Source organism: Xylona heveae (assembly GCF_001619985.1).
Source record: "Xylona heveae TC161 unplaced genomic scaffold L228scaffold_5, whole genome shotgun sequence".
Classification (NCBI taxonomy): Eukaryota; Fungi; Ascomycota; class Xylonomycetes; order Xylonales; family Xylonaceae; genus Xylona; species Xylona heveae.
This window is the reverse complement of record NW_017264197.1, coordinates 122,182-146,763: the sequence shown is the minus strand read 5'-3', so window position 1 is coordinate 146,763 and position 24,582 is coordinate 122,182. Positions and strand designations below refer to the sequence as shown.

The window sequence follows — 24,582 nt, the reverse complement described above, 5'->3', positions numbered from 1 at the left end:
CAACCCACCAACCATGCCTTACGCTCCCATTGTCAAGGAAACCCCTGGCCCTCGTCGATCCGCGCATGACACAATGTATGAAAGAGAAAAGGATATGTCTGCGGACTGGTCCGAGAGGTCTCGAGCATCGAGTGATCATGCAGAAAAGGCGGACGACGTCCATGAACCGGTTGGAGAAGATGGTGGCTCAGAGCTAGGTCCACGACGGAGTCGGCAATCCCTTACGCACGCCAGATCGTACGGGAGTGATTACTATGGCTGCAGTACGCCAGCAGATGTTGAGGATCCAAATGCAGAACCAGAATCTCCGGAAGCTGCAGAAAAAGAATTCGAAGTCCAGTGGGACGGCGATCAGGATCCTTTGAACCCGCGATCCTTCCAAACCGGCCGAAAATGGATCATCACGATAATCTGCTCTCTTGCTTCTTTCTGCGTGTCAGTAAACCCTCGAGGAACTGGTACGCTGTTTCAACAACGGCGGCTGACCTTTCAAGCAGGACATGCGTCTCTTCCATTTATAGCACCACATATGACCAAATAACCAAGGAGTTCCACGTTTCTCGCGAAGTCGCCACGCTGGGTCTCTCAATGTTTGTTGTCGGCCTCGGCTTAGGCCCAATGTGGCTTGGCCCCCTGTCAGAAGTATGCTTCCATTCCTGTGATTGTTAAAAAAACAAGTCTGTTTGTTTGATATTAAATGATGATTTGATACTGACCATTTCCAAACATCAGTTTTATGGCCGACGACCAATCTATTGGGTGTCTTTTACATTGTTTTTCATTTGGTTGATTCCCTGTGCGGTAGCCAAAAACATCCAAACGATGATTATTGCGAGATTCTTCAATGGATTCGCCGGCAGTGCATTCCTCTCTGTGGTGGGAGGTACAGTAGGAGACATGTTCACCAGGGACAAACTGGGTGCGCCTATGATGATTTTCACTGCGAGTCCATTCTTAGGTCCCGTAGGTGGCCCGCTAATTGGCGGCTTCATAAACCAGTTCACTACATGGTAACGTTACACCGCACCACCTCATATTTGGACCGTACCTATTTTCATGAGAAGAAAAGAACTGATAGGGGTTTTAGGCGTTGGTCATTCTGGGTCACGCTCATCTGGTCTGGTGTCATGCTCGGCCTCATCATCTTGATGGTGCCGGAGACATACCATCCGGTACTGCTACGAGAGAAGGCTCGTCGATTGCGAAAAGAGACGGGCAATGAGCAATGGATCGCCCCAATGGAGCGGACCAAGAAGTCAATCACAAGGACGCTTACGTGGTCTGTCCTGAGACCATTTGAACTTCTTTTTTTTGAACCCATGTGTCTCAATCTCTGTCTCCTCTCTGCCATTTTGTTAGGAATCTTGTACCTCTTCTTTGGAGCATTCCCACTAGTCTTTGTCAATAACCACGGCTTTAAGCTGTGGCAGGTTGGACTCACGTTCTTGGGCCTCTTTGTGGGCATGGTCGCGGGAATCTCGTGTGATCCTCTCTTCCGTCGAAACTACCAGCGTCTTGTCCGCGAGCGTGAAGAACAAGGTGGGGAGCCCGGGGGCTCCGAGCCAGAGTTTCGCCTTCCTCCTGCTATAGTCGGCGCCATATTGGTGCCTATCGGACTCTTTTGGTTTGGATGGACATCGTTCTCACACGTTCATTGGATCTTGCCAATCATCGGCTCTGGCATCTTTGGAATGGGGTATGTGCAAAGCTTGCGATCATTTTCCCTTATTTAGTGCTCAAGGAGTCCTTTACGCAAATGACTAGGTACACAGAACGGCTGACGCTTGGACAATTTTGAAATCTTTTAGGATGGTCTTATGCTTTTCAGGGGTGTTTACATTTCTAGTAGATGCTTGTAAGTCTCGGCAACCCGCAACCTCCATGCTTGGAGACATTTGATTTTTGACGGGGTCTTATACCATTATTACGGCTCTCGAACCGGTGCTGACGTTCCCGCCAGATCCGCTGTACGCCGCCAGTGCCTTGGCAGCCAATAGCTTTGCGCGAAGCAGCTTTGCGGCCGCCTTCCCGCTGTTTGGCGTGCAAAGTGAGTCCCCAGGATCGACCTTGTCCCCCCGTCACATTTTGTCGGCACGTGCCTCTAGCGTTGAAAAATGAGTGGCTAACCACAGGGTTCAATTCCATGCAGTGTACGAACGACTTGGCTATCAGTGGGCGACCTCTCTACTTGCTTTCCTCTCCGTGGCCATGGCGCCATTCCCGTGGGTGTTTCAACCGTCCCAACGGCAAGGATTGTATGCGCTAATGCTGTGTCACCTACACTTAGGTATCTCTTCTTTCGATATGGTAAGCGCATTCGAGGCAAGAGTCGATTTGCTGCGGGCCGCAACGCATAGATGACTACTACTGCAATTGCAGCGGCATGCGATCGAGAGACATTGTAGATCTCGCCTCACCACACCGCCGTACTGCGCTCTGCCATATCGTCGCTCCCTTATAGATACGGTCCGATTAAATGGATGATGGTGATGAATTCTGGCTAAGGGTTTGTGCCTAAACCACCATCATCATCGTCGTCGCTGTCATCATTGGTATCGCCTGCACTTCAATGTCGCATTAAACGTCTGGCATTGAATACTATGTTTCAGGCCTGCAAGCCACCTTTCCCCCCAACGATGCTGAATGAGGCTTCTTCTTCTTTTACTTTTCCTCTCCGCCTGATGAAAGCCAGTGTCAATGACATACCCAGTTAGCTGTGACATGGGCATGGTCGTCGTCATTCTCAACTACGGATGCTTCTACTCGGAGCCAGTCTGATCGGTCGTCGACGTTCTCTCCTATATCTTTTTCGATCTTGAGCTCGACCAGGGCCTCTCGTCGTGTTGCCTAACCGACACCTTTCTTTTCCTCGGCTACATCTTGGGGCAGGAATGAGCAGATACGGACAAACGGTTCTAGTGCTCTGCCACAACCACCTACCGGTTCAAGTATCCCCCGGAGAGAAAGTTTCAGGGATATTACTCGGGTGGGGCATTTTCTCTGGACAGGCGATTGAGGGTTCACATGTGAGCAGAGTACACTGCTTTTGAACACCTGAACACCTTGAGGGCGTTGGGCAATTGTGAGACTACGACCACTTGTACTAAGAGGCGAGCAGTATTTGAGGTAATGAGGTATGGTTATTGCGGCGATGGAGTGTATTCCATCGCTGACGCATGATAGGTATTGGGAGTGTGGCCGAGGCGGCCCCGACAGATTGGATAGCCCCCAAACCTGTGGTATACAGACAACACCATGTGCATACTCAATTCCAACTAGGACTGATACAATGGAATACGAGACTCATCCTGATACTTACATAGCTTATTGCTTTTGACGTATTTGATATATTTACTGTTGAAGTACAACCGACGCCTTCGTCATGGTAATGTCGATGATGTCGATGATGTAGACAATGCGGCGGGCCATCGTGGTCGTCATGTCTCTGATCCACGCGAGAAACATGTGCGCTGAACCATGTGTCTTGTGTCTTGTGCCTCGTGCCTGATGGTGTTGCAATGTCTCAAGTGTGTTTTTGCTTTTGTTTTTTTGCCCTACTTCTTCATTCGTCTGATATGACTCTTTGACATGAAAGCGTCGCTGAACTGGCGGTATGTTGCATATGTAGCATATTACTGAGTCGCTGAGACATGCATCTGTACTGGGATATCAAAGGTAGGTAAGGTAGGTAGGTATGTAGATTACTGATACCCCCCATGCGAAGACGCCTCCCTAGTCACTACATTCCTGACCCCTGCAGTCTGGCAGATTTTGCCCACCGCCAATTGCTTCCCACCAATGAACACTGTTCATGTGCGTATTGTTATGTGGGCTGCACTACTCCTACACTTTTGAATTCTGTTTGGTCATGTTACTTTGCCCTCCTGAGATCTCATCTCCCCCTCTTAGGCTCTTGTCTCGTCTCCTCTTCCTGGACTATGAGCCAGCTGATGCTTCAGAGATGAATAATGACAGAGATGCATTATACAAGCTACTGGTTAACAGACAAACTTACAAGGCAAGAGAAACTCTCCGTGCATAATGAGGCGTCAAAGGGCGTTTCATGTAGATGTATCTTATCTAATACAAGCATATACAATGGCATCGTGACCGGACAACGGCAAGGCCGAGGGGGGTGAAGAGGCCGCAGGTGGCTAAATTTAGACGTACATGAATGATGATGACAATGATAACAGTGATGATGATGATGATGATGATATTATTATTGATGAGTAGGGATTATTATTTTTGGAGGCTTTGTGACTCGATCACCGTGCTGCCCTGGGCGGTAGTTCAGGTACCTGATGTTGTCAATTGGAGGAATTCAGAGTTTACTGCGTATACAGTACCTGACCAGGGTCGATGATTGCATGAATGTTCATACATGATTGAAGACAAGATCGAAGTAGCAGCTACCTTGTTGGGAGGCTCACCCCCACTCACTCTGGAGCTGCAAGCGGCGCTAAACCCAAAAGAGAGCTTGCGCTGCCTGGGTCAGGCAAATTGGGAGATTTTGCAGCTGGAGGGGCTCAGAGGTGGAGAGCGACAGCAGAAGAAGTGCGTTCATCCTCGTCGGCATCATTTTCTGCTTTTATTTTGGAGGCTTCTGCCATTGACGATTGATACGACATCCTAAATCGCATAGCCATCGAGCCCCATACCACGCGATCTAGCGGTAGGAATCCGCCGAAGAATTACCGCAGCCTGGGCACGACAGCTTCACACGACCAGCCCGCCACTTGAGAAGCGCAACAGCCAGAGAACATCGCATTGCTTGCAAATTTATGATCAATTGCCTAGTCACAATTCAAACATTTCAGCTCTATAAAATCATACACGTCGCAATGCACTCAACCTCCGTGACAGCGCCATGAGCGTTCGCGAACGTCGTACGTGATCTCGACACGTCTTGGTAACTCCCCATTCTAGCAACAAAAGGAGTGAACCCCGCCCACCGATACCTGCAGCAATCTCCTCAGGAACCAAACGCGATCGATTCGTTGGTTGAAAATTTTGATCAAAATAAGAGCTATTTACACAACGGCAGCCTCCCTGCATCGCGCCCCCACTGTCCGGACACAATTTGCGCGGAGAGGCAAAGGACTTGCTTGGTTGAGTGTGTGTCTGTGTGTGTCTGTGTGTGTGCGCGCGCGAGACGGCACACATATTCAGGGTGTACAATACAGTACATTGTATTTGCGAACCAAAGAAAAGAAAGGGCAGAACAACGTAGGACGGCGCACTACACCAGCAGACATTGTTCAAGCGTGGGTGGCGTCGAATTGATCGATCCGCCTTCCCCCCTCAGACCGCAGTTTTGATTATTTGAGCATTTGAAAAGAGAAGAGCGAGTTCCCAGCACAGAGGAACCGTGTAACCCACCTGGTTGCACCGCATCACCCTTGACGTGCCACTCCTGCCGCGTGATTTGCTTGCGGGCACCCTGCGCATTAAAAACACCCCCCGACCGGCTCTTCGGCCACCGACACCGCAGGGCAACTGGGGGAGCTTGTTGAATTATTCTTGGGGAGGAAAGTGGCGTCTGCGGCTGTCGATCAACAAAGGACTGCCCGAACCATTCCGTTGGGTCTTCTTTCCTCGGGGTTTGGTGGGTTGCGTGGTCCGGTCCCAAAGAATCTTGCAGCCGGCAGCAACAGGGAAGGAAAGAGGTAGAGGGCAAAGAAGGGAAAAAACGTGGGATTCCTCGGCAGCGAGTGCCAGCACCGGCAGCACCACGTTGCGTACCGAGAGACAAGAAAGACGGCCGGCCGAAAGGGTGGGTAGGGGACAATACCAATATACTCGTGCCGGCCACACACATTGTGTGGGGTGTGGGTGGATTCTGTGTGAATGCTTAGAGGGAGCCAATGGCGCTATCACAAGATATAGATAACATGGCTTCGAACTTCGAAGACGGCTCCGCCTCGCCCTCGCCCGACATCAGCGGCGATCAGCACGAAGCAACCGACATGGCGGAACATAAGGCGAATCGTAGTGATAGCGGCGACACCGGGAGCGTGGCAGGTAGCGGCACCGGCCAGCGACCGAATCCATCGTCAAATGCCAAAGATCCTCTACGACCGCGACGGAAAAAGGCACGAAGAGCATGTTTTGCCTGCCAGAGAGCTCATCTGACTTGCGGTACGTCTTAATATACTGAGTATCTGATGAAAATATTGTCGATTCATTGAAATGATAGCATTCGTCAATATTAATCGCTAATGTGAATGAGGCAAAGCTAATGATCCACCAGGTGATGAACGGCCTTGCCAAAGGTGTATCAAACGAGGCCTACAAGACGCATGCCATGATGGAGTGCGGAAAAAGGCAAAATATCTCCATGATGCTCCTCCAGAGGCGCTGATGCCTGGACTGGCGAGTCAGTATAACCAGATGAGCGCAGCCATGGCCAATAGAGGATCGCTCACACCTACTAACCCGTCGGGACCGGATGTTTCTACTCAAATGGGTCCGCCAGGCGGGTTCTATCCTCAACCTCAGGCAGCGGCAGCAAGCCCGGCCTATTCAATCTACTCCCAAAATGCTGCTCCACCTCAAGGAACTATGCAGCCACCGATGCAGGACAACCTGATTCAGCGACCGACGTCCTATCCCAACCAGCAATCTCCACTTGGTTCTGGATTTCCCAACCCTAACAGCCAGCAGCCCACGCCGATGCAGAATATGCCCGGCGCGATGCCTCCAACGTCAATTGGCAATCAGCCACAGAATGGAACCGCGTTCGGTGGCGGTGGTCCATTGTTTGATCCCAGCGATCCGGCCTTGTTCAACTTCGATCTGGCCAGTCTCAATTTTGGAAACCATTATGGTGCTTTGGAGTTTGGCATGCTAGGACACATGTCTTCGGGCGCGGCGGAGACACCACCTGCTGATAATACAGGCAATGGTCCTATGGGAGCAAATCCAGTCAGCGGGCCGGACTTTGCAACGCCTTCTTCGGGCTATGGGGGTAGCCCTAGCACCGCGACGCCATTCATCTTCGGACAGGATCCGTCAACGGGCGAGTGGAACGGAGTAGGAGGGAATGTGTCGAGGCAAGGAAGCGGGGGTGGCCCATATGGAAATGGTCACGGAAATCTAGAAACGTCACATCGACCTACAGGCCCTCTTGCATATGCCATTGGCGCAGGACCCAGTAGCTTGGCCAGTGCGAGTCCAGCAGAAAGTCCTCAAGCAGCATATACAGGCTACGAGCGGCCGTCGATGAGTCCTGCGTACTTTGCCAACACTGGAGGTCAACCACCAGCGCCGCTACCACCTCCACCACCACCTCCTCCTTCCCAGGTCTCTGTCTACAACCGCGCTGTCCAGCAAGGAGAGCAGCAGCATCAGCAACAACAACAGCAAGAACAACAACAGCAGCAGCAGCAGCAGCAGCCACAACCATTAAAACCACATCCAGTTCAGCAATTATCACATCCACATCCACATCAACATCATCACAATACCAAAGTCCCGGGATACCAAATGCAACACGTACTCGGAAAACGCCGCCGCGATCCCTCCGCCATCTACGACTCTGTCAAACAACCATATTCCTACACCAACGGCTTCCACGGTCTCACCGCCTTTCTCCAGAAACGATTTCCTCCGCAAAAGACACTACGCATCGCCAAAGCTCTCGCGTCCATCCGACCCTCATTCATCTCCTGCTCCAAGACCCTCAACCGAGAAGACTTCATTTTCATGGAAAAGTGTTTCCAGCGCACTCTCTTCCAGTACGAAGACTTTATCAACGCCTGCGGCACCCCCACCATCGTCTGTCGGCGAACAGGCGAAGTCGCTGCCGTCGGCAAGGAATTCAGCATCTTGACCGGCTGGAAAAAGGACGTCTTGCTCGGCCAAGAACCAAACTTGAACGTCAATACTGGGTCCGGGGACGCGAATAGCCCGCTTGCCGTGTCGCGTAGTGGCGGCGGCGGCGGCGGCGGCGGCGCAGCAACTGCAGCGCAGCGCCAAGAAGGGTCAACTTCAGGGCAAGCGCAAGCGCAAGGGCAAGTGCAGCCAGACGGCAGACCTAAATCCCCAGGCCAACCCGTCTTTCTCGCAGAGTTACTGGATGACGATAGCGTGATTCAGTTTTACGAGGATTTTGCGAGAATTGCCTTTGGCGATTCAAGAGGAAGCGTCATGACGAGATGTAAATTGCTAAAATATAAGACGAGAGAGGACATGACTGGTGGTGGCGGTGGCGGTGCGGCGGGCAAGGACGGGTTCGATGGTAGTGCCGGAGGTGGCGGTGGTGGTAGTGGTGAAACGGCAGGAAGTGAAGCGCCTGGAGAAGACGGCAAACGAATACAGCATCATCAGCATCATCAGAGAAAACGAGGATCCCTTAAGCATGCACCCGGGTTCAAGTCGGACATTTCGACCGAAGCGGACATGAATCAGCTCGGAAGCAGAGATGGGAAAGTCGAATGCACGTATTGCTGGACCGTCAAGCGGGATGTTTTTGATATTCCGATGCTGATTGTCATGAACGTGAGTAGTTCCTTTTTATTGTTATTATTCTTTTTCTTTTCTATTGGCTAACGACATACGGTTATAGTTCCTGCCGTGCATATGACCGCTATTACTATTACGCTTCAAAACCGAATAAGACAAAATGATAACCTTAACATGGGATGGACACGGGCCTGGGACCTGGGACCTAGGCATACATGCAGGGATATATGATGATGGCATTTCCCCGTTCGGCTTGGCAAATTTTTAAAATTCTCTTTTTTGGGCACACATCGGGACTCGGCGTTATAAAGTGCTGAATTTCGGAACTGGAACTGGAACTGGAACTGGGAATCGGGATTGGGAATAAGGATATAGTATATTTGAGCATTAAGTCATGCAGCCCAACTTGTCTATATTTATATTATATGTTACACAACCCACCCATGCCGCATGTGTCACGTGAGGGCGAATGCAACTCGCTATATAAAAGAGACGCGTCGACCGTAGCCTTGTCTTTCAGTAAACTCCATATTATTCTTCCTCTCTCTCGATGACAATAACACAAGTCTCATTCTAGATCTATATGCCCTAGACTTCTGCTTTTACTAGACTAGACTAGAAGCGCACTCATCAAATGCACAGATTATGGACCCCCTCTCTCTTGCGACCAGACTTCACCTGGCCCTGCCCGATGCAGTCAACAATACGCAAATCAACTCCCCCAGTACCATCTATCCCCGGGAGAACTAGACGAAGGCTCTGGGGCCTATTCCACAAACTGCTCTATCGTTTCTCAGAATGGTACTGTTCCTGGTTCGACGTGTATTTTGATCCGCATATTGTGCAATTACCCTTTGGTCTGGTCATGAAGTGGACAGACCGCACAAGCATCGAGGAGTGCGCTGCCATGCAAATGGCTCGAGCGGCTGGGATGCCTGTTCCCAAAGTGTTGGCCTGTGGAGAACACCCAAACGATCCATACAATCGTTTCGTTTCAATTTTGATGACCAGGTTGCCTGGTATTTCGCTTGAGAACTCGTATAGCTCTTTGGATGTGGACTCCGAAGAACCATGGCTTTTTGAACTGAAGCAATGCGTTGAAGCTATGCGTTTGTGGTGCCCACCTGATCCTTCACGTATAAGCTCGGTCATTGGCACCGCTTTACGAAGTTCTCGGGTGCCTAACCACATCATGGGCCCGTTTGCAAATGAAGAAGAGTTTCACGATTTTCTTTTAAGTCCCGCTTCTAGAAACGGATTCAAGTCGACTGAGGAATATGAGAAAACACTGGAGCATGCAAACGAAATCCGCAAGTTACCCCATCGAATTACTTTTACGCATGGTGATCTCAAGGCGCATAATATCCTAGCCGGAGATGATGGCCATTTGAGCGGTTTTCTCGACTGGGAGTCTGGTGGTTGGTACCCCGAGTACTGGGACTTTACAACTGCAATGAGATTTGGCCGGAACAGCTGGTGGTATCAGTTGGCTTCATGGATGGGAGGAGATCAATACAACAAGGAATTGGCATGTGACATTGCGCTGAACCGATTGACCGTTGACTCTTATATAGCTTTCTGAAGAGTAGATCAGTCTCAGCGGGATCTGAGTCTTTTCTACCATATTTTTTCGTCAATTTCACACTTGGCCAACTTCAAGCACATTTCATTCTGATCCTCATCGTTTGCGGCAGTTCTTCTCTTTCGCCAAAGAGTTTATATTGCTAAGAAAACATTCTCCATTTCAAGATATCTAGGAAAGTGCAACTTCTTCGCTCCGCGCAATCATGCCATACGAGCCAGAGGCAAGCAGTGCCGACTACAGCTCGGTGCCCAAAACAAAATCCGACCTCAACAAAACCCCCCATGGAGAAAAAGAAGTCAAGAACGAGGATCCGAACATACAACCTCGGGAGTCGAATCAAGCACCGTGGCTACCTTGCTCTCAAAAGCAGAGATTGGATTTCACGACCGGTCGTGGCTGGTGATTTTCGGCAGCCTCCGGACCATGCTGATTGCCAATCGCCATGCACTCCTGCAACAATGCATCAGCGTTGCTGCACCGAACGATTACGGATTGCATGAGCTTTTCCAGGATCTTCAGTATCCATACACGGCAAGTTACTCCAGGTATGCTGTTGACGTTCCCGTCATGAGATCTCATAATTTGATCAAGCTGGCCGCCGGCCCCCTCTGCAACGGTTGCGATTTGAATGAGGACGCACAGGAAATTCGACTTGAAGACCCCACCAGTGCGGCCATGGTCGGTTATCCAGCCACTGCCGAGTTGCTTGATATGATATTTGATTCCGCTCTGTGGAGTCGAATGGAAGTAATAGCCCCAGTGAAAGTCGTTTTCATGAGGAGGATGTGATCGGATCCAGAGGACAATATAAAGGCTGTTCAGTGGAAGTCTGGCTAAAGCATCTTCTTGCTGCTTCTTGATCAAAGCCGCTTCCTGTCTAAGACTCATCTTTGCAGAGGATCTTCTGTCTGAACTGGACGACATTGTTTCGATATATGGTGGAGAATGAGGACTTTCTATGTGCAGCTTTCAAATGATGCTGGAGATTAAAAGTGATGGAACGAGAGCATGAAAATATTTGGTTTTTCTATTCAACTGCATCTGATGAAGCTTTGGAGTGAATATATATACTCTCTGTTCTCGTCCATTTCTATATTGAATCGTAAGCGCTTTACATCTTGAAACCATACGCGCCTCATTGCTGGTGAATGCCGGTGAAAATACAGGGGGGATCCTTCTTCCCCTCCCCTCCCCCTCCCCCAAGACCCTTGCAAATTCATCGTATACCCAGGCGGACCAGGCAGCAACAGCTGGCACAAGGCACACTGCGCGGCTGCTGAGCGGCTGCTGAGCGGCTGAGCGGGCTGGAAGAGACGTCGAGAGCCAACCAACTTTCCCTAAACATGAACCCATTTGATTTCTCAATCCTGCCAACGTCCAGTACGCTGTGAGTTGCTATTGACTTGTGAGAGGCAATGCTGCTGCTGCTACTCCTCCTCCCGCCGCCCTGTTGACGCGCGACAAAACCGGCCAGCGCCCCTATGGGGGTTCGCGACATCCGTGCCACATATGTGGACTACATTTCTACATTTCAAAAATCACTAGGATCCAGGGTTCAGGGTTCAGGGTTCAAGGCCCTGGGGTATTCTTCTTCTTTCTCGGCTCTAGCAATGCTGAGCGTAGCTATCGCACATACATTCTAGGAGCGAAAGATGTATAACACTGAGCAGCGTGGGTGCGTCTGCGTAGTCTGCAATGGACATATACATGATTCTATATTCTGCACGTGGGCATCTGTTGGAAACAAAAATCATTCGTTCCATTTCATAGAGCTAGGGGAGCACAATCCACAGAGATGGTTGTTTAGAAAATGAACAGTATGATTGTATGAATGTGGTAAAATGCTTGGGCAAAAGACAAGCAATTGAATATTTGATAGTCTGTGATACATGATGATGAGCTAATTGAGCGAGCATCTTGAAAACGGCTGTCGGCATGGCGATGCTGTGATAAAAGGCATAGAAATAACACGACAGAACAAGACAGAAAAGAAACAAGAGTGGTCTTGGGGTATATTGATCAGAAACGAGGAAGAAAGATAATGCATAGAGCTCGTGATGCTGTACATGAAAACGTGAAGCGTGAGTAATAACAACAATGGAAATGCGTATCGTTTGTACAAGCCGTGAAAGGCAGGGACTTTGAATGCTTTTGTAAGGGAGAAGTGTAATAAACAAGCGCTCGTGTTGATGCCGGTATATCAGTGGCGTAGTGTCGAAATTCTCGAAATTTCATGTATGAGCGAGGTGTAAAAGAAAAGGCGATGAAAACTGCTATGTGCGAAGATCTGCGAGTGTTCCGTGGAGCGTATATTCGATCGAGTCCAATGTGCAGAGAAAGAGGGAGCTGTTTCGGCGGAAAAGGATGTTTCAGCATAGCGTGTTGCTAGCCACAATCATCCAATAACGTTTGAGGGTTTGAGGATAGAGAAGCCGTGATGGGTCAGCAGGTATAGCGCAGCTGTCTTCATGCCGGTGACGGCAGATGAGAACCTTGCGAATCCGCCGTTCCGTAGATGTGGATATGTTCAGCCTAAAGGTGAGGATAGGAGAGGCGATATGATGATTTGGCCCAGCAAAGACTAGATAATTGCTGTTTATGCAGCCACCATCTCCTCGTCCGGGTCGCGGCCGCCACCGCCGGCAATCATGTTTTTGGCCCGGAAGATAAAGTATCCTGCCAAGGCGAGGAAGATGAATAGGATGATAATGATTATCGCGATGACAATGTTTCGCTGCATATTGCTGAAGATCGCGAGCTTGAATAGCTCTCGTAGTGGCCTTTGAAGTTGTGATTTCTCGGCTTGCGCTCACTTGAAGCGGAGGCGCAAGGGGTTGAAAAGCAAGATATCAAGTTGGCCGTTCTCTTTGGTAAGAAGGTAGATCTCCTGGGATTCCGATCTCGTGGCTGTGGAAATTGGTCGGAGATTTGCACTCAGAATTGCAGATTGTTTGATTGTTGATTTGGTGACTGAGATTTTGCAACGAGGTGGCTGGTAACCCTGAGAGACCGGGAGAGAACCAAGTCGAATGAGAGCGTCAACGCAATCTCAAAAGCCGCAGAACTTTCCGGGACAGCGGACGTATTTCGAGCAAGAAACAAGGATGAATTCAAGGTTCAGAGAGAGTAACAAATAGTCACAATTCTAGTTTCCAACGAAAAGAATTTGGGTTGTGGTGACTGCGAAACGACGTGAAAAGCTCTCGAAAATCCCCTCCGCAAATAGTGCGATAAAGCGATAATAAGACGAATAAGCCTCAAAAAGCGACCGCAGTGATATGCACAATAGCTCAATGATGACAGTGGTACGAGCCGGCCCAAGAAGAATCAGCAATTGGTAATGTTCGAAGCAGCGGAGGAACGTGGTAAGAGTGGACACAAGATAATAATCATATCACGAAACAGACAATGGGAGCGCAACGTTAATATATGAGAAGCAGGACTTTATCATTACGCTAGAGTACTGTATGCTATAGAATTGTAGATGGCTGGGCGAGATGAGCGGATCAAGATGGAGATCCTGGTGCCATGACATGGTTGCTCAGAGAGCGAATGAGGTGCGTTGTCCGTTGGGAGGGTCTGGCGTGTTTACAAGTCGTCACAGCACCAGCCACACCATTTTGAGCTGACGACTGAACTGCCCAGTTACATTGGGAGTCTCGTGTCGGCTAAGGCGGTGACAGAAGGAGGTCGGGGGATCAATTGGGTTTAGCCTTGTTTTTGCCTTAACAACCCTGGTTAGCCACTATTATTGGGCTGATACCGCGCACTCTACAAAAACTGTTTCTGCTTTACTATGGATAGTATGACCATTTTGTGTCAAGTATCATGTCTTCTAGATGGGTTTTTCTATGAGCAAAGTATCTTATACCATTACATGCATTATTATAGTGACCAAACTTAGCGTATATATAACCCCATAAACAGCTATCTAGTACATACGACCATAGACTGAGGAGAACTGGGCATCCCGTCCGCTCTGCCATACATAAGCCTCAGATCGGCGGACTAGTAGTTGGGTCGGTGACGACCAGCGAATCCCCGCTGTTGTATGTTTTTCTTTTTTTGGTTCCTATTCTTCCTTACCTTCTCTTTTAGCATCTTTGAAATGTTGTGAGTAGTTGAAGATTGACTTCATTTGCTGAATTGACAGTTAATTGCTTTGATATTGCGTATACTGCGCGGATGATCAAATGGCTCTACTATGTGCAATTATTTGCGTTCATGATACGATGAAACACAACCACCTATCATCAGATTCTCTTCGGCGTACTGATTATGAAGTCTGTATTTAATTATTATGAAACGTTTAATTATTTCGTCGGTGTGGATAGATCACAACGGTGACAAAAATACGCTTTTGTTTCCTTGCTGCTATCAGCAAATCGAGCACATAGCTGCAAGATGTAGGAAAAGTTGGTCTGAAGCTTCTCATAAAAAGGCCCATTGACGGCTCCACTGATCACACTTCATCAATAACCAACATTGGTACTGATCGAGACTGACGCTAGAAAAATGGCCAAATTTGAAATGATACAACCGCTAGCAAATCAATACCCAGCAAAAAACTCCCGCTATTAAATGGCCCCATGCAGGAGGCAAAAGGAACAGGAAGAGGAGCCAAGCAGAAAAGAGGCAAGCTTGGATGAATTCCGACTATCTACTTGCACCATTTCTCTTGCTCGCGTCGGTAAAGGAACTAGACTGCTTGTCAGTTTCCATCTCATAATTGTACACAAAGCCTAGACTTACATATGCTGCTCATAGTAGTGAAGCATCTGCAAATCAGTTAGCGCAAAGACCCCAAACCATGACAGCGCCTTGTCATCGCATGGAATGGCAGCTTACCTTCATCGGGCAGCGAGCGTAGACGGTCTGCACGGGGTGCTTCGTCATGCGACCGTTGTTCCAATTTAAATAGACATAGAGACCGGTCTCATCCTGCTCCATGGTATCTATCGTCATAATGTCGTCTTCCCATTTTTCATTAGGCGGTCGCCACTCCTCCTCTTCGTTTTGTGCCTCTGCATTTCGCGCCTCCTCAGTTCGCCGGCTGCTTCTCACGGCGGGAGACTCGGTTTCGGTCTCCTGCTCCACTCGCGAGCGTTTTCTTGAACCCGACGCAGAGGGCGTGGCAGAGGTAGAAAGTCGTCCCCGTTTCACTGGGGTCTTTTTGCCAGGTCGCCCACCGATTTTAGCAAAGTATTGGTTCAAAACCTCTTTGGCGCCGTCACTGTTTATGAATCAGCAATTGCTACCACTGTAGAATTGCGTTTTGCAGCACAGTAGTCTTACAGATTGGCCTCGGGTTCCCAAGTCTGGTCCTCTTCGTTTTCATAGCCCTGCCACTTCACCAGAAACTCAATGCCGCCCTGTAGCAAGGTCAGATGCTGGTTGGAATCCGCTCATAGGAGGTGAAAGCAGACGTACCCCACGGATTTTATGATCTAGAATTTCCTCGACAACGTATCTATGGCGATAATCAGACAAGGGCACAAGACAATCAGCATCCCTTACTCTGCATACTCGATCTCTGAACCCTGCTCGCTTTCGTCGTCGGTGCCGTTGGCTTCGTCTCCATTCTCCTCTGCCTGCGCTTTGTAAGGAATCACGTCTTCGGCTTCAGAGATTTCTGCGTTTTCTTCCTCGAAATCAATCGGAGCTGTGGATATTGAGAGAAATCAGTCAACGAACCCATGCGAAACAAGCTGGAGCTAAACAATGAGATCAGCGAAGGATTACTAACGCATCTTGAGCAGATGATTGGTCGCAGAGATGTGGGTGCCGTTATGAAAGGAATGATTGATTGGAGAGATCTGAAGGAGAAGAGAGAAATGGCGCGGTTCGGCAGGTCATTCGTGGCTGTACATTAATGTTGACATTAATGTTGATAGAGCTCCAAGTGAATCTTTCGTTTGTGGTTAATCGTCAAGCCGCCTAAAGTTAAAGTCGCGACTTGTCGCGATCCTTTAGCAGCACTATTTCCTAATTGGGGCTCAAGCTCGGCTAGATCACGTACCCCAAATTATTTCTAACCTTGAGCCTCAACTTGAAGGCTATAGGCGGTACATCACGAGCATCGGACAACCTTGCCTTTTCACTCATCTGAGGTTCAGGAGTTGATTTTGCTTCACTCTTGATCGATACCATTTTTCAGACGTGACCGGACGCAGAGACGCTTCCTCAGAAGCGAAATCTGATCCACCATGGCTATGCGTGAGTACAGGACGAATTGCCCACCGCTGGGTTACCTACGTGCACATTTCAAAGAACATTGGACTGATTATCGATATTTCTATAGAATTGGACATGTCACAGGGTACTGTTTCCATAATATGAATGCGTCAAAGATGGTTTCTAACGTACAAATTTTGCAGCGGCGGTCATGCGGGATGAGACCGGCCGGCCATTCATCGTTGTTAGAGAGTATGTCTTGGAAACCTTTGATCGATGGAACGCGGAACTTGTTACGGGAGGAATATATATCTGTTTGGTTATAAGACGATCAAGATGCTGACAGCGAACTCTCTTTCTAGTCAAGGAACGAAGAAGAGACAGCACGGCAATGACGCTGTCAAGTCACATATCCTTGCGGCGAGAACGGTTGCGGACCTCGTCAAGACCTCTCTCGTGAGATGCAATTTTTAGACTCCGTCCGGCATATACAGATTGCTTACACAACTCGGTGTAGGGTCCCCGGGGTTTGGACAAGATTCTTATCTCCCCTGACGGAGACATTACGGTGACGAACGACGGCGCTACAATTTTGTCACAAGCAAGTATCCCTTGTCAAAACACATTCAAGATTAACAATTCTAACTGCATATTTGCAGATGGAAATCACAAACCACGTCGCGAAGCTCCTTGTCGAACTTTCAAAATCTCAAGATGACGAAATCGGTGATGGAACGACAGGTGTCGTCGTCCTCGCTGGAGCTCTGTTGGAGCAGGCCGCCGACTTGATCGACAAGGGAATCCACCCCATTCGGATAGCAGACGGTTATGACGAGGCTTGCGAGATTGCTGTTGCGGAGCTTGAGAAGGTTAGCGATACGATGGAATTCACAAGAGACCACACGGAAAACCTCTTCAAGGTGGCCAGGACGAGTTTGGGAAGCAAGATGTGAGCATGGCATTTTTCCCACTTGAACCCTTTCTAGAGTCGAAGCTGACACTATCTTCACAGCGTCTCCAAGGCCCACGATCAATTCGCAAACATTGCCGTCGATGCGGTTCTCTCTGTCGCCGATCTCGAACGCAAGGACGTCGATTTTGAGTTGATCAAGGTTGATGGCAAGGTTGGCGGTGCTTTGGAGGACTCCGTCCTCGTCAAGGGTGTCATTGTCGACAAGGACTTTTCCCATCCTCAGATGCCTGATGAGGTCCATGACGCAAAACTTGCCATTCTTACTTGCGCGTTCGAGCCGCCGAAGCCCAAGACCAAGCACAAGCTGGACATCACCAGCGTGGAGGAATTCAAACGTCTGCAGGCCTACGAGAAGGAGAAGTTTGCCGAGATGATTGACAACATCAAGAACACCGGAGCCAACCTGGTCATCTGCCAATGGGGCTTCGACGACGAAGCCAACCATCTTCTTCTTCAGAACAACCTCCCGGCTGTGAGATGGGTTGGAGGTCCTGAGATTGAGCTTATTGCTATTGCTACCAATGGCAGGATAGTACCGAGATTTGAGGACTTGAGCCCTGAGAAGCTTGGTAAGGCTGGCATCGTGCGAGAAATGAGCTTTGGTACTACGAGAGAAAAGATGCTCGTCATCGAAGATTGCGCAAACACGAGAGCCGTTACAGTCTTCCTCCGAGGAAGCAACAAGATGGTATGTCTTTTGACCCACTTTCATCTACTACCACGTTGGTAGGAACGTGACTGTTACGCAAATCCGCTCAACCCCAACGTGTAAACGCTCAGCGATCGATTCCATCGCTGGTTGCTGTATTTATTTGTTAGGGTCATCACACTAATTAGTTTCGCTTTTAGATCATTGATGAGGCCAAGCGATCGCTCCACGATGCTCTTTGCGTCGTCCGGAACCTTGTCCGGGACAACCGTGTTGTCTATGGTGGTGGTGCCGCCGAAATCGCCTGCTCGCTGGCCGTTGAGGAGGCTGCTGTCAAGGTACGAATGCTCTACAATATACCACCTTGTTATCGACATGTAATACAACGATACTGACAAGTGAATAGAGCCCTGGCCTTGAGCAGTACGCTATGCGTGCGTTCGCGGACGCGCTTGACTGTGTCCCTATGGCCCTCGCCGAGAACTCTGGCCTGAGCCCCATTGAGACTTTGGCGGCCATCAAGTCAAGACAGGTTAAGGAGAAGAACTCGCGCTTGGGAGTTGACTGCATGCAGAGCGGCAGCAATGGTGAGTCTTTTTTTTGTTATTCTCCTCATCTCGTCCACACGAATATGTCACGCGAAAAATCCATGTTCGCTTTTCATTCTGTGACATTGAGATACCAATTTCTCGATTTTCTTTTTCTTCGGTTGTTCAAGCCACTGTATTGCGAAAGCCGCACGTGGCGCAAGCCAATTCTGCGCTTTGATTTTATTTTCCCTCTTTTGAGCGAATTTGTCCATTTGATCTTTGGGCGCAAGAGAAAACACTTTTTCATCGTTGCCTTCGCCTTGTTTGTGGTTGCGTCTGCGTTCGTGTATCGGCGTCGCCGAGAAACCTTTGCGATCATGACACAAGTTTTAGAGCATAGACGGCTAACGAAGTAAACGATTTAGATATGCGCGAGAATTTCGTCATCGACCCGCTGATTGGGAAGCGTCAGCAGCTGCTGCTTGCGACCCAGCTGTGTCGCATGGTCCTCAAGGTACGTTTTATCTGTTCTCTTGTCCCTCACACCTGACCTCTCTTTTTCCCTTTCATGTCGCATGTCCTCTCCGTTAGATGGTGTGGTGTGCACTACACTCTGTGACAACATGAAGACATAGACCTCAGTCGCCCTTGCTTCTTTGTCATGCTTTCTTCATACAACACCTTTTCGCTCTAATACTCATCCTCTCCCCCATCCTCCCCCAAACTTCTTTTTCTCTTCCCGTCGTAAGGTCTAATTGCTGACGATATGACAACTTGCGAAACAAAACAGATCAACAATGTCATCATCGCCGGGAGCGACGAGAACGAGTTCTAAAATAGAAAATTCTCCTTATATTGAGATAAAACGGAATCTCCATTAGCTCAGCGAAAATGTCATTCCCAGTTTCCTCTTCCCTATTTCCACGCATATAACTCATATCATGCACTCGCACTCACACCTTGAAGAGAACGAACACACACAATGATGAAGATGATGCATACATGGCGATTTTTTTTTTGGCTCACAAATAATTGCAAGTAGTGTATTGTATTATACCAAAAAAATAGAAAGGGGAAATATCTTGCGTCTTGCGTCCGTTCTCGTCACTGTCTAGAACCCTGTCTCCTATCTTTTGTGTAATCACCGTAGGAGTCTCTGTGTATCGTTTAATTTGTTGTAGTGTTTACTGTGTAATAAGACGGATGTTTTATGTTTTGATGTATGTCTTATTACATGTCTCTCCACCTTCCACCTTTCCACCTTTTCACCCCCTTTTTTGTCTGCCCCTCCGGGATTCTTTCAATTTTCTCATTTTTCTCATTTACTTTCTGTCTCAGCATGAAGCATGAGGCAGGACGCAGGACACAGGACACAGGACGCAAGATGCAGGACTTCAAGCGGGGAAAAACACATCATACAATGATACAACGCATTTATTAAGAAAGGTAGCCCTCCTCGAGGTGGGGAAGGAGAGGATTCACTCAACTCACCTTTGGTGTACAGGTGTGTGTATAGGTATAGCTATAGATGATAGCAATATGGTGTTGAGCAGTCCACAGTGTATATCGCTATAACCTTGGATAGTCTACAGTCCACAGACAGACACAGACGCAGATCCAGAATGGTATAAAACAGACACAAAAATAAAAGATACATGACATGAACAGAATGGCATATATATATGGTATTGAAAAGGGACAAGAAATCTAGTGCCGACGTAGGACAGAAGACGTAGGACAGAAGGCAGAGAACAGAGACAGTGTCTCGTTTTATACCACACCAGACGAGTTTCCGTCCAGACATCCAGAAGGCGTTTAGGGGGAGGGGGAGGACGAAACAAATGGGGACGAAATGATCGAAATGGCTGGTAGCTACAAAAGGGGAAAAGAGAAATTTATATGGAAGACGTGGAAGACGTGGAAGGGAAAAGTATAATATGAAATAAGATAAGGAGGAAATGGTAACATAAAATGAGATGAGAAGACAATGATATAAAATAAGATGGAAAAAAAAAAAAGATTAATTACATACGATACCTGAACCCGAGAGTGTTAAAATCCGTCACGTCCTCGTAGTCATCTTGGCCCAGGTGCTTGCCAGATCCAGATCCATCTGGTGGCGCTGCTGCTGCCGTGCTGAGTCCCTCAGACTTGTCGCGACGGAGGTTGACGAAGGTCAAGTAAGCCCGGAAGGCGAGGGCGATGAGGATGACGAGACCGTAGCAGATGAGAATGGCTTTGAAGGCGGTGGGGTAGCCTCTGGACGTTGAGAAGAAATGTTAGTATCACTTCTCCACGAAGAAATGTGCGAGGCTTGAAAGTAGAAAAAGAAGACGGGGAAATGAAACTGAGGAAAATAGGTTTTGGGGGGGAGACAGGACAACACTGGGGAAATAATTGGAGGAGAGTATCAGAAGATAGAAAGAAGGAACACCCACCTCGAGGCTTCGCTGGAGATAAATGTTTGAGGTCCGGCAATGTTACCTGCACAATATGTGACAAAGAGAATGGCAGTCACGGTCATTTTCTTGGTTACGCCTTTGTAATTTGCAGATACTAGTCCGAGAGCTAGTGGAATGGCCGCTGGTCCCGTTTGAAGCTGTATACAACTTGTCAGAAAGAACTTACGCCGCTGGATGGGGGGTTTAAGAAGCGACGTGGGAAATGGACAGGAGACATACGCAGTAGTAGGCAAATAGACGAACGCCCTTGTTTGTAAGTGAGAAGATAAGAGCGCTACCCACGACGGGTGGGATGACGACGGCGACGATTAGCAAGGTTGTGGCGTTGCGGAATCGGCCCGCAAGCCAGCCCGTCGCGAGAATTGTCGTCATGGAAATAACGGACGCAGGGAGAGTCATGAGAGTGGTTTGAAGACTGGTAAATCCAAAGCCTTTGAGGGCGAGATTGCCAAAGCTGCCGGTGCCGCCATTGGGGATCTGCAAAAAAAAATTATCAGGGCTGTCCTTTTTCCTGATATAGTCCTATAATCTGGTAGATCGAGGGTAATACTCACTTGAGTAAGAACAGAAATAGCGGCAAAGAACCAAGTCTTTGGGTCGAGAAGACACTCCAGGACCTGTTCCTTTTTCCACGCACTATTGCTCTGGTTTGTCCGGCCTGTGCCGCTGACAACAACTCGGTCTTCTGCGTATTGCTTTTCCTCTTCTGTCAGGAATTTGGCGTCGTTGATCGTATCCGGGAGGAGAAAGAGCACAAAGATGCCCCAAATACTCGTCGCAACGCCGAAAATCTTGACAGAGTCCATGAGTTAATCACTTCAAGTTGTTGCGATGATTTGACATACGATAAACATCCATTGCCATGGAGCAAGGGGGTGCGTGATTTGTCCAATGGCATAAGCAAGCAGAGACGCAATAAAGCCGCCGCAGCTGTTTCCAGCAAACCATACACCGGTGCGTGTGGGGATCTCATCACGCGTATACCACATGCTGGTGATATACACAAATGCAGGCGAGATTGTTGCTTCCTATAACCCATTGTCAATGAATATACAAAGGACAGGTCTAATAACCAGAGAAAAGTTGACTAGAGACCCTACCGCAACGCCTAGGAAAAATCGACATGCTGCCAATCCGCCAAAGTTCGAGCAAGCAGCTGTGCAAGCCACAATTGCGCCCCAGATGACCAGCACGGCAAACAAGAACTTTCCAATTGGTAGCTTTTGAATAAGCAGAGTTGTTGGATATTCGAAAACGAGGTATCCAAAGTAAAAGATTGAGCTGATCCAGGAATATTGCGTTCCATGCAAGTGAGTATCTTTGCTGAGCCCAAACACCGCAGCAGATGACAAAATGATCTTGTCCATGAAATTGAAGTTGTAAGTCACAAACATAAAAGTCAGGATCCTCAGGTCGATTTTCCGAAGTACTCTCTTGGCCAGCGCCTGCGTTGCTTCATTCACCTCTGGTCTTTCCTCCCCCACGTCAACCTGAGCAGGGTCTTTGTTCGCCATTTCGAATAATTTGCACACAACACACACAACCTCGAAATGACAAAAGGGATCTCACGTTCAAGAAGTTTACTCCAGAACCTTTCGTCCAAGCATATACCATTTTCCTCCCAGATCTTCCTATCACCAAATCCGACAACACGATACGACCCTTAACTGCCGTATTGCACCGCTGCGATAAGGATTAGGCTTATCGGCCAATGGTGTTGGAGTAAATATACTGAAGAATGCCATATCACAGTTAGTTTGCGGGTCGGATAGCTTAACTCGCCTTGGCCGGCGCTGTCAACTAAGTTGGGGACAAGTCAACATAATTTGACGGGTTACTAGCGCAGGGTTGGCATGAGAGATAGGCTGAAGTGTCAGGTACCCGCGATATCACGATGCTCGGGAGGTTCCGGCAATGTTTTGACAGCCGTACCCATCAGAAGTCAGACTTTATACGGAAAAGGACGCAGAAAATTTGTCTATACGGAATATGATTTTGCAAAAGCGTCAAGTTCATGCAAGAGTGTTTGTTTGGAGTTTTCCGGGGCCCAGCAGATTGAGACGGCGTTTCTTTGCAGTTGCACAATCTCCTTGTCTGTGAAACTGCATTTATCTCGAGCCATCAGAAGATTATGCAAGACCCAGTTATCCTCCATGTAAGCCGGGTCATCGCTGGCAATTGTGACTTTGATTCCGGCATCAAAAAGTTTACGAATGCGAGGAAATACTTCCACGACTGGTTGATGACGAATATAAGCACATGGGCAAACAGTCATGCCAATGTCCCGTTCTTTGATGAGACCCATAAGCTCGCTGCGGTCTGTAGCATTCATGCCGTGATCGATACGATCTGCTCCTTTGCCGCCAACTTCCTCGACAACTTGCCGGATATGATCATGTGTGTCTTTCTGATGAAAATCGCAATGGCTGGTCAATTTGAATCCATCCGCACGGGCACGTAAGAATAGCTCCTTGAACAGCGACGGTGGATGATCCTTTTCATCCGAATCCAGTCCAATGCCCACAATCATGTCTCTGAATGGAAGGGCTGCAATGTAATTTTCCATTGCTGATTCCGGAGACATGTCTCGCAGCATGCACATGATCCATTGGGATTTCACCTTGATTCAATCAGTGTTGGGCTTTGTCAGATGGGAGCCCGGTATGAGCGCTCACATTTAATCTCTCCTCAGCCTCTATCTGCGCCTTTTTGAACCCATTCATCACTACAGTAACTGGGATCCCTCGGCGGCTATGGCCCTGAATATCAAAGAATGGCTCACAATAGCGAACGTTCATCTGAGCAGCACGCTCAAAATAGTTCATCGCGAGCTCATAATAATCCTGCTCGGTTTGCAAGAGATCAAATCCTCCATAATATGCTTCAAAGAATGTAAAATGCAGCTTTTGATCTGCAGATGCGGCACCAATACGACCCCTGATCTGCTTGTAGATCTGCCGTACCTTCTCCAATGAATCCAGTACAGTCTTTTGCGGTCCAACTGCGAGGGGAATGCCGTTTCGAAGACTTAGCTGCCATCGCAGCTCCGGCGTCATGGTTCCTTCTATGTGAACATGAAGTTCGACCTTGGGAATTTCCACCACAAATTGATCATTTGCTTCTAATTGCTGTCGCCGCCATTCCTGGCGATCCTCATATGATGGGGCGGGCATAACGAGGCGGAAGACAGTGCAAACCAAGGATGAAGAGAAACAAAAATCAAAGATAAATCAGAAAGCCAAAATCTGTCAAACGAATGAAAGTTTTGGTCATTGGTAATATTGAGAGCGTATATCTAAGACGTGGAGAACTAGCTTCTCCTTGTCAGCCCTTGGCGTCTTGTAGCGTGGCATTTCAAATTAGCGAATCTCAATCGCAGTTGTTTTCGCACTTGCACAGGTGCAGCCATACACAATATGTGGATCGTTGAAGCTCAAACGACTTCGTTGTAGGCCCATAGCACATCTCTCCGATCTGAGGTTTGAAGCAGAGGAATCCTAAGGCGCTATCAAGAAAGGAAGGTGATTATACCCTTTTCGCTTATCAGGCGGCCCGGGCCAGGGTCCGACCGAGCCGATCTTCTGGCCGAAGTTCCCGCGGCTCGCGGGTCCCAACTCAGCATTCTGTACCAAAAAGACTCAACATTTCGAGATTGTTGAAAGAATAGGCAGAGCTCTGAGTTTGCATCATGTAGAGAGTCGGACAAAGAAGAATTCGAAAGGGATGGCTTGGACGCATGAGCT

At 48.5% G+C, this 24,582-nt stretch overlaps 9 protein-coding genes across 9 annotated transcripts; 5 read left to right on the top strand and 4 right to left on the bottom strand.

Moving 5' to 3' along the window:
* Positions 1–94: 94 nt before the first annotated feature.
* Positions 95–2,357, top strand: L228DRAFT_210983 (MFS general substrate transporter; the record flags this gene model as incomplete). Its single annotated transcript, XM_018329875.1, has 8 exons — positions 95–435; positions 498–642; positions 733–1,010; positions 1,088–1,696; positions 1,809–1,855; positions 1,961–2,047; positions 2,150–2,222; positions 2,288–2,357. The coding sequence occupies 8 exons, from the start codon at positions 95–97 to the stop codon at positions 2,355–2,357; spliced, it is 1,650 nt and encodes a 549-aa protein (XP_018188074.1).
* Positions 2,358–5,517: 3,160 nt separating this feature from the next.
* On the top strand, positions 5,518–8,629 carry L228DRAFT_127886 (hypothetical protein). The gene is made up of 3 exons (XM_018329068.1): positions 5,518–6,141; positions 6,254–8,502; positions 8,570–8,629. The coding sequence occupies exons 1-3, from the start codon at positions 5,868–5,870 to the stop codon at positions 8,585–8,587; spliced, it is 2,541 nt and encodes an 846-aa protein (XP_018188073.1). The 5' UTR covers positions 5,518–5,867; the 3' UTR covers positions 8,588–8,629.
* A 366-nt stretch (positions 8,630–8,995) lies between these two features.
* L228DRAFT_127872 (hypothetical protein) lies at positions 8,996–10,230 on the top strand. The gene has a single exon (XM_018329067.1). The coding sequence runs from the start codon at positions 9,101–9,103 to the stop codon at positions 10,046–10,048; it is 948 nt and encodes a 315-aa protein (XP_018188072.1). The 5' UTR covers positions 8,996–9,100; the 3' UTR covers positions 10,049–10,230.
* A 181-nt stretch (positions 10,231–10,411) lies between these two features.
* Positions 10,412–10,975, bottom strand: L228DRAFT_267914 (hypothetical protein; the record flags this gene model as incomplete). Its single annotated transcript, XM_018335047.1, has 1 exon — positions 10,412–10,975. The coding sequence occupies one exon, from the start codon at positions 10,973–10,975 to the stop codon at positions 10,412–10,414; it is 564 nt and encodes a 187-aa protein (XP_018188071.1).
* A 3,732-nt stretch (positions 10,976–14,707) lies between these two features.
* L228DRAFT_238463 (chromo-domain-containing protein) lies at positions 14,708–15,801 on the bottom strand (the record flags this gene model as incomplete). Its single annotated transcript, XM_018331050.1, has 7 exons — positions 14,708–14,750; positions 14,804–14,829; positions 14,900–15,284; positions 15,347–15,423; positions 15,482–15,521; positions 15,569–15,713; positions 15,798–15,801. 7 exons carry the CDS (start codon positions 15,799–15,801, stop codon positions 14,708–14,710), a joined length of 720 nt encoding a protein of 239 aa, XP_018188070.1.
* Positions 15,802–16,050: 249 nt separating this feature from the next.
* Positions 16,051–19,559, top strand: L228DRAFT_246826 (putative T-complex protein 1 subunit epsilon). The gene is made up of 11 exons (XM_018332503.1): positions 16,051–16,267; positions 16,353–16,370; positions 16,429–16,477; positions 16,588–16,681; positions 16,743–16,826; positions 16,885–17,174; positions 17,238–17,886; positions 18,048–18,185; positions 18,254–18,434; positions 18,803–18,891; positions 19,168–19,559. Exons 1-11 carry the CDS (start codon positions 16,258–16,260, stop codon positions 19,210–19,212), a joined length of 1,647 nt encoding a protein of 548 aa, XP_018188069.1. The 5' UTR covers positions 16,051–16,257; the 3' UTR covers positions 19,213–19,559.
* A 40-nt stretch (positions 19,560–19,599) lies between these two features.
* L228DRAFT_246825 (hypothetical protein) lies at positions 19,600–20,289 on the top strand. Its single transcript, XM_018332502.1, has one exon. The coding sequence runs from the start codon at positions 19,612–19,614 to the stop codon at positions 19,816–19,818; it is 207 nt and encodes a 68-aa protein (XP_018188068.1). The 5' UTR covers positions 19,600–19,611; the 3' UTR covers positions 19,819–20,289.
* Positions 20,290–20,401: 112 nt separating this feature from the next.
* On the bottom strand, positions 20,402–22,353 carry L228DRAFT_210321 (MFS general substrate transporter; the record flags this gene model as incomplete). Its single annotated transcript, XM_018329848.1, has 6 exons — positions 20,402–20,636; positions 20,816–20,976; positions 21,059–21,316; positions 21,394–21,630; positions 21,685–21,867; positions 21,940–22,353. The coding sequence occupies 6 exons, from the start codon at positions 22,351–22,353 to the stop codon at positions 20,402–20,404; spliced, it is 1,488 nt and encodes a 495-aa protein (XP_018188067.1).
* Positions 22,323–24,233, bottom strand: L228DRAFT_127791 (adenosine deaminase). Its single transcript, XM_018329066.1, has 2 exons — positions 23,515–24,233; positions 22,323–23,459 (listed from the first exon to the last, which is right to left on the bottom strand). The coding sequence occupies exons 1-2, from the start codon at positions 24,010–24,012 to the stop codon at positions 22,818–22,820; spliced, it is 1,140 nt and encodes a 379-aa protein (XP_018188066.1). The 5' UTR covers positions 24,013–24,233; the 3' UTR covers positions 22,323–22,817.
* Between the last annotated feature and the right edge of the window lie 349 nt (positions 24,234–24,582).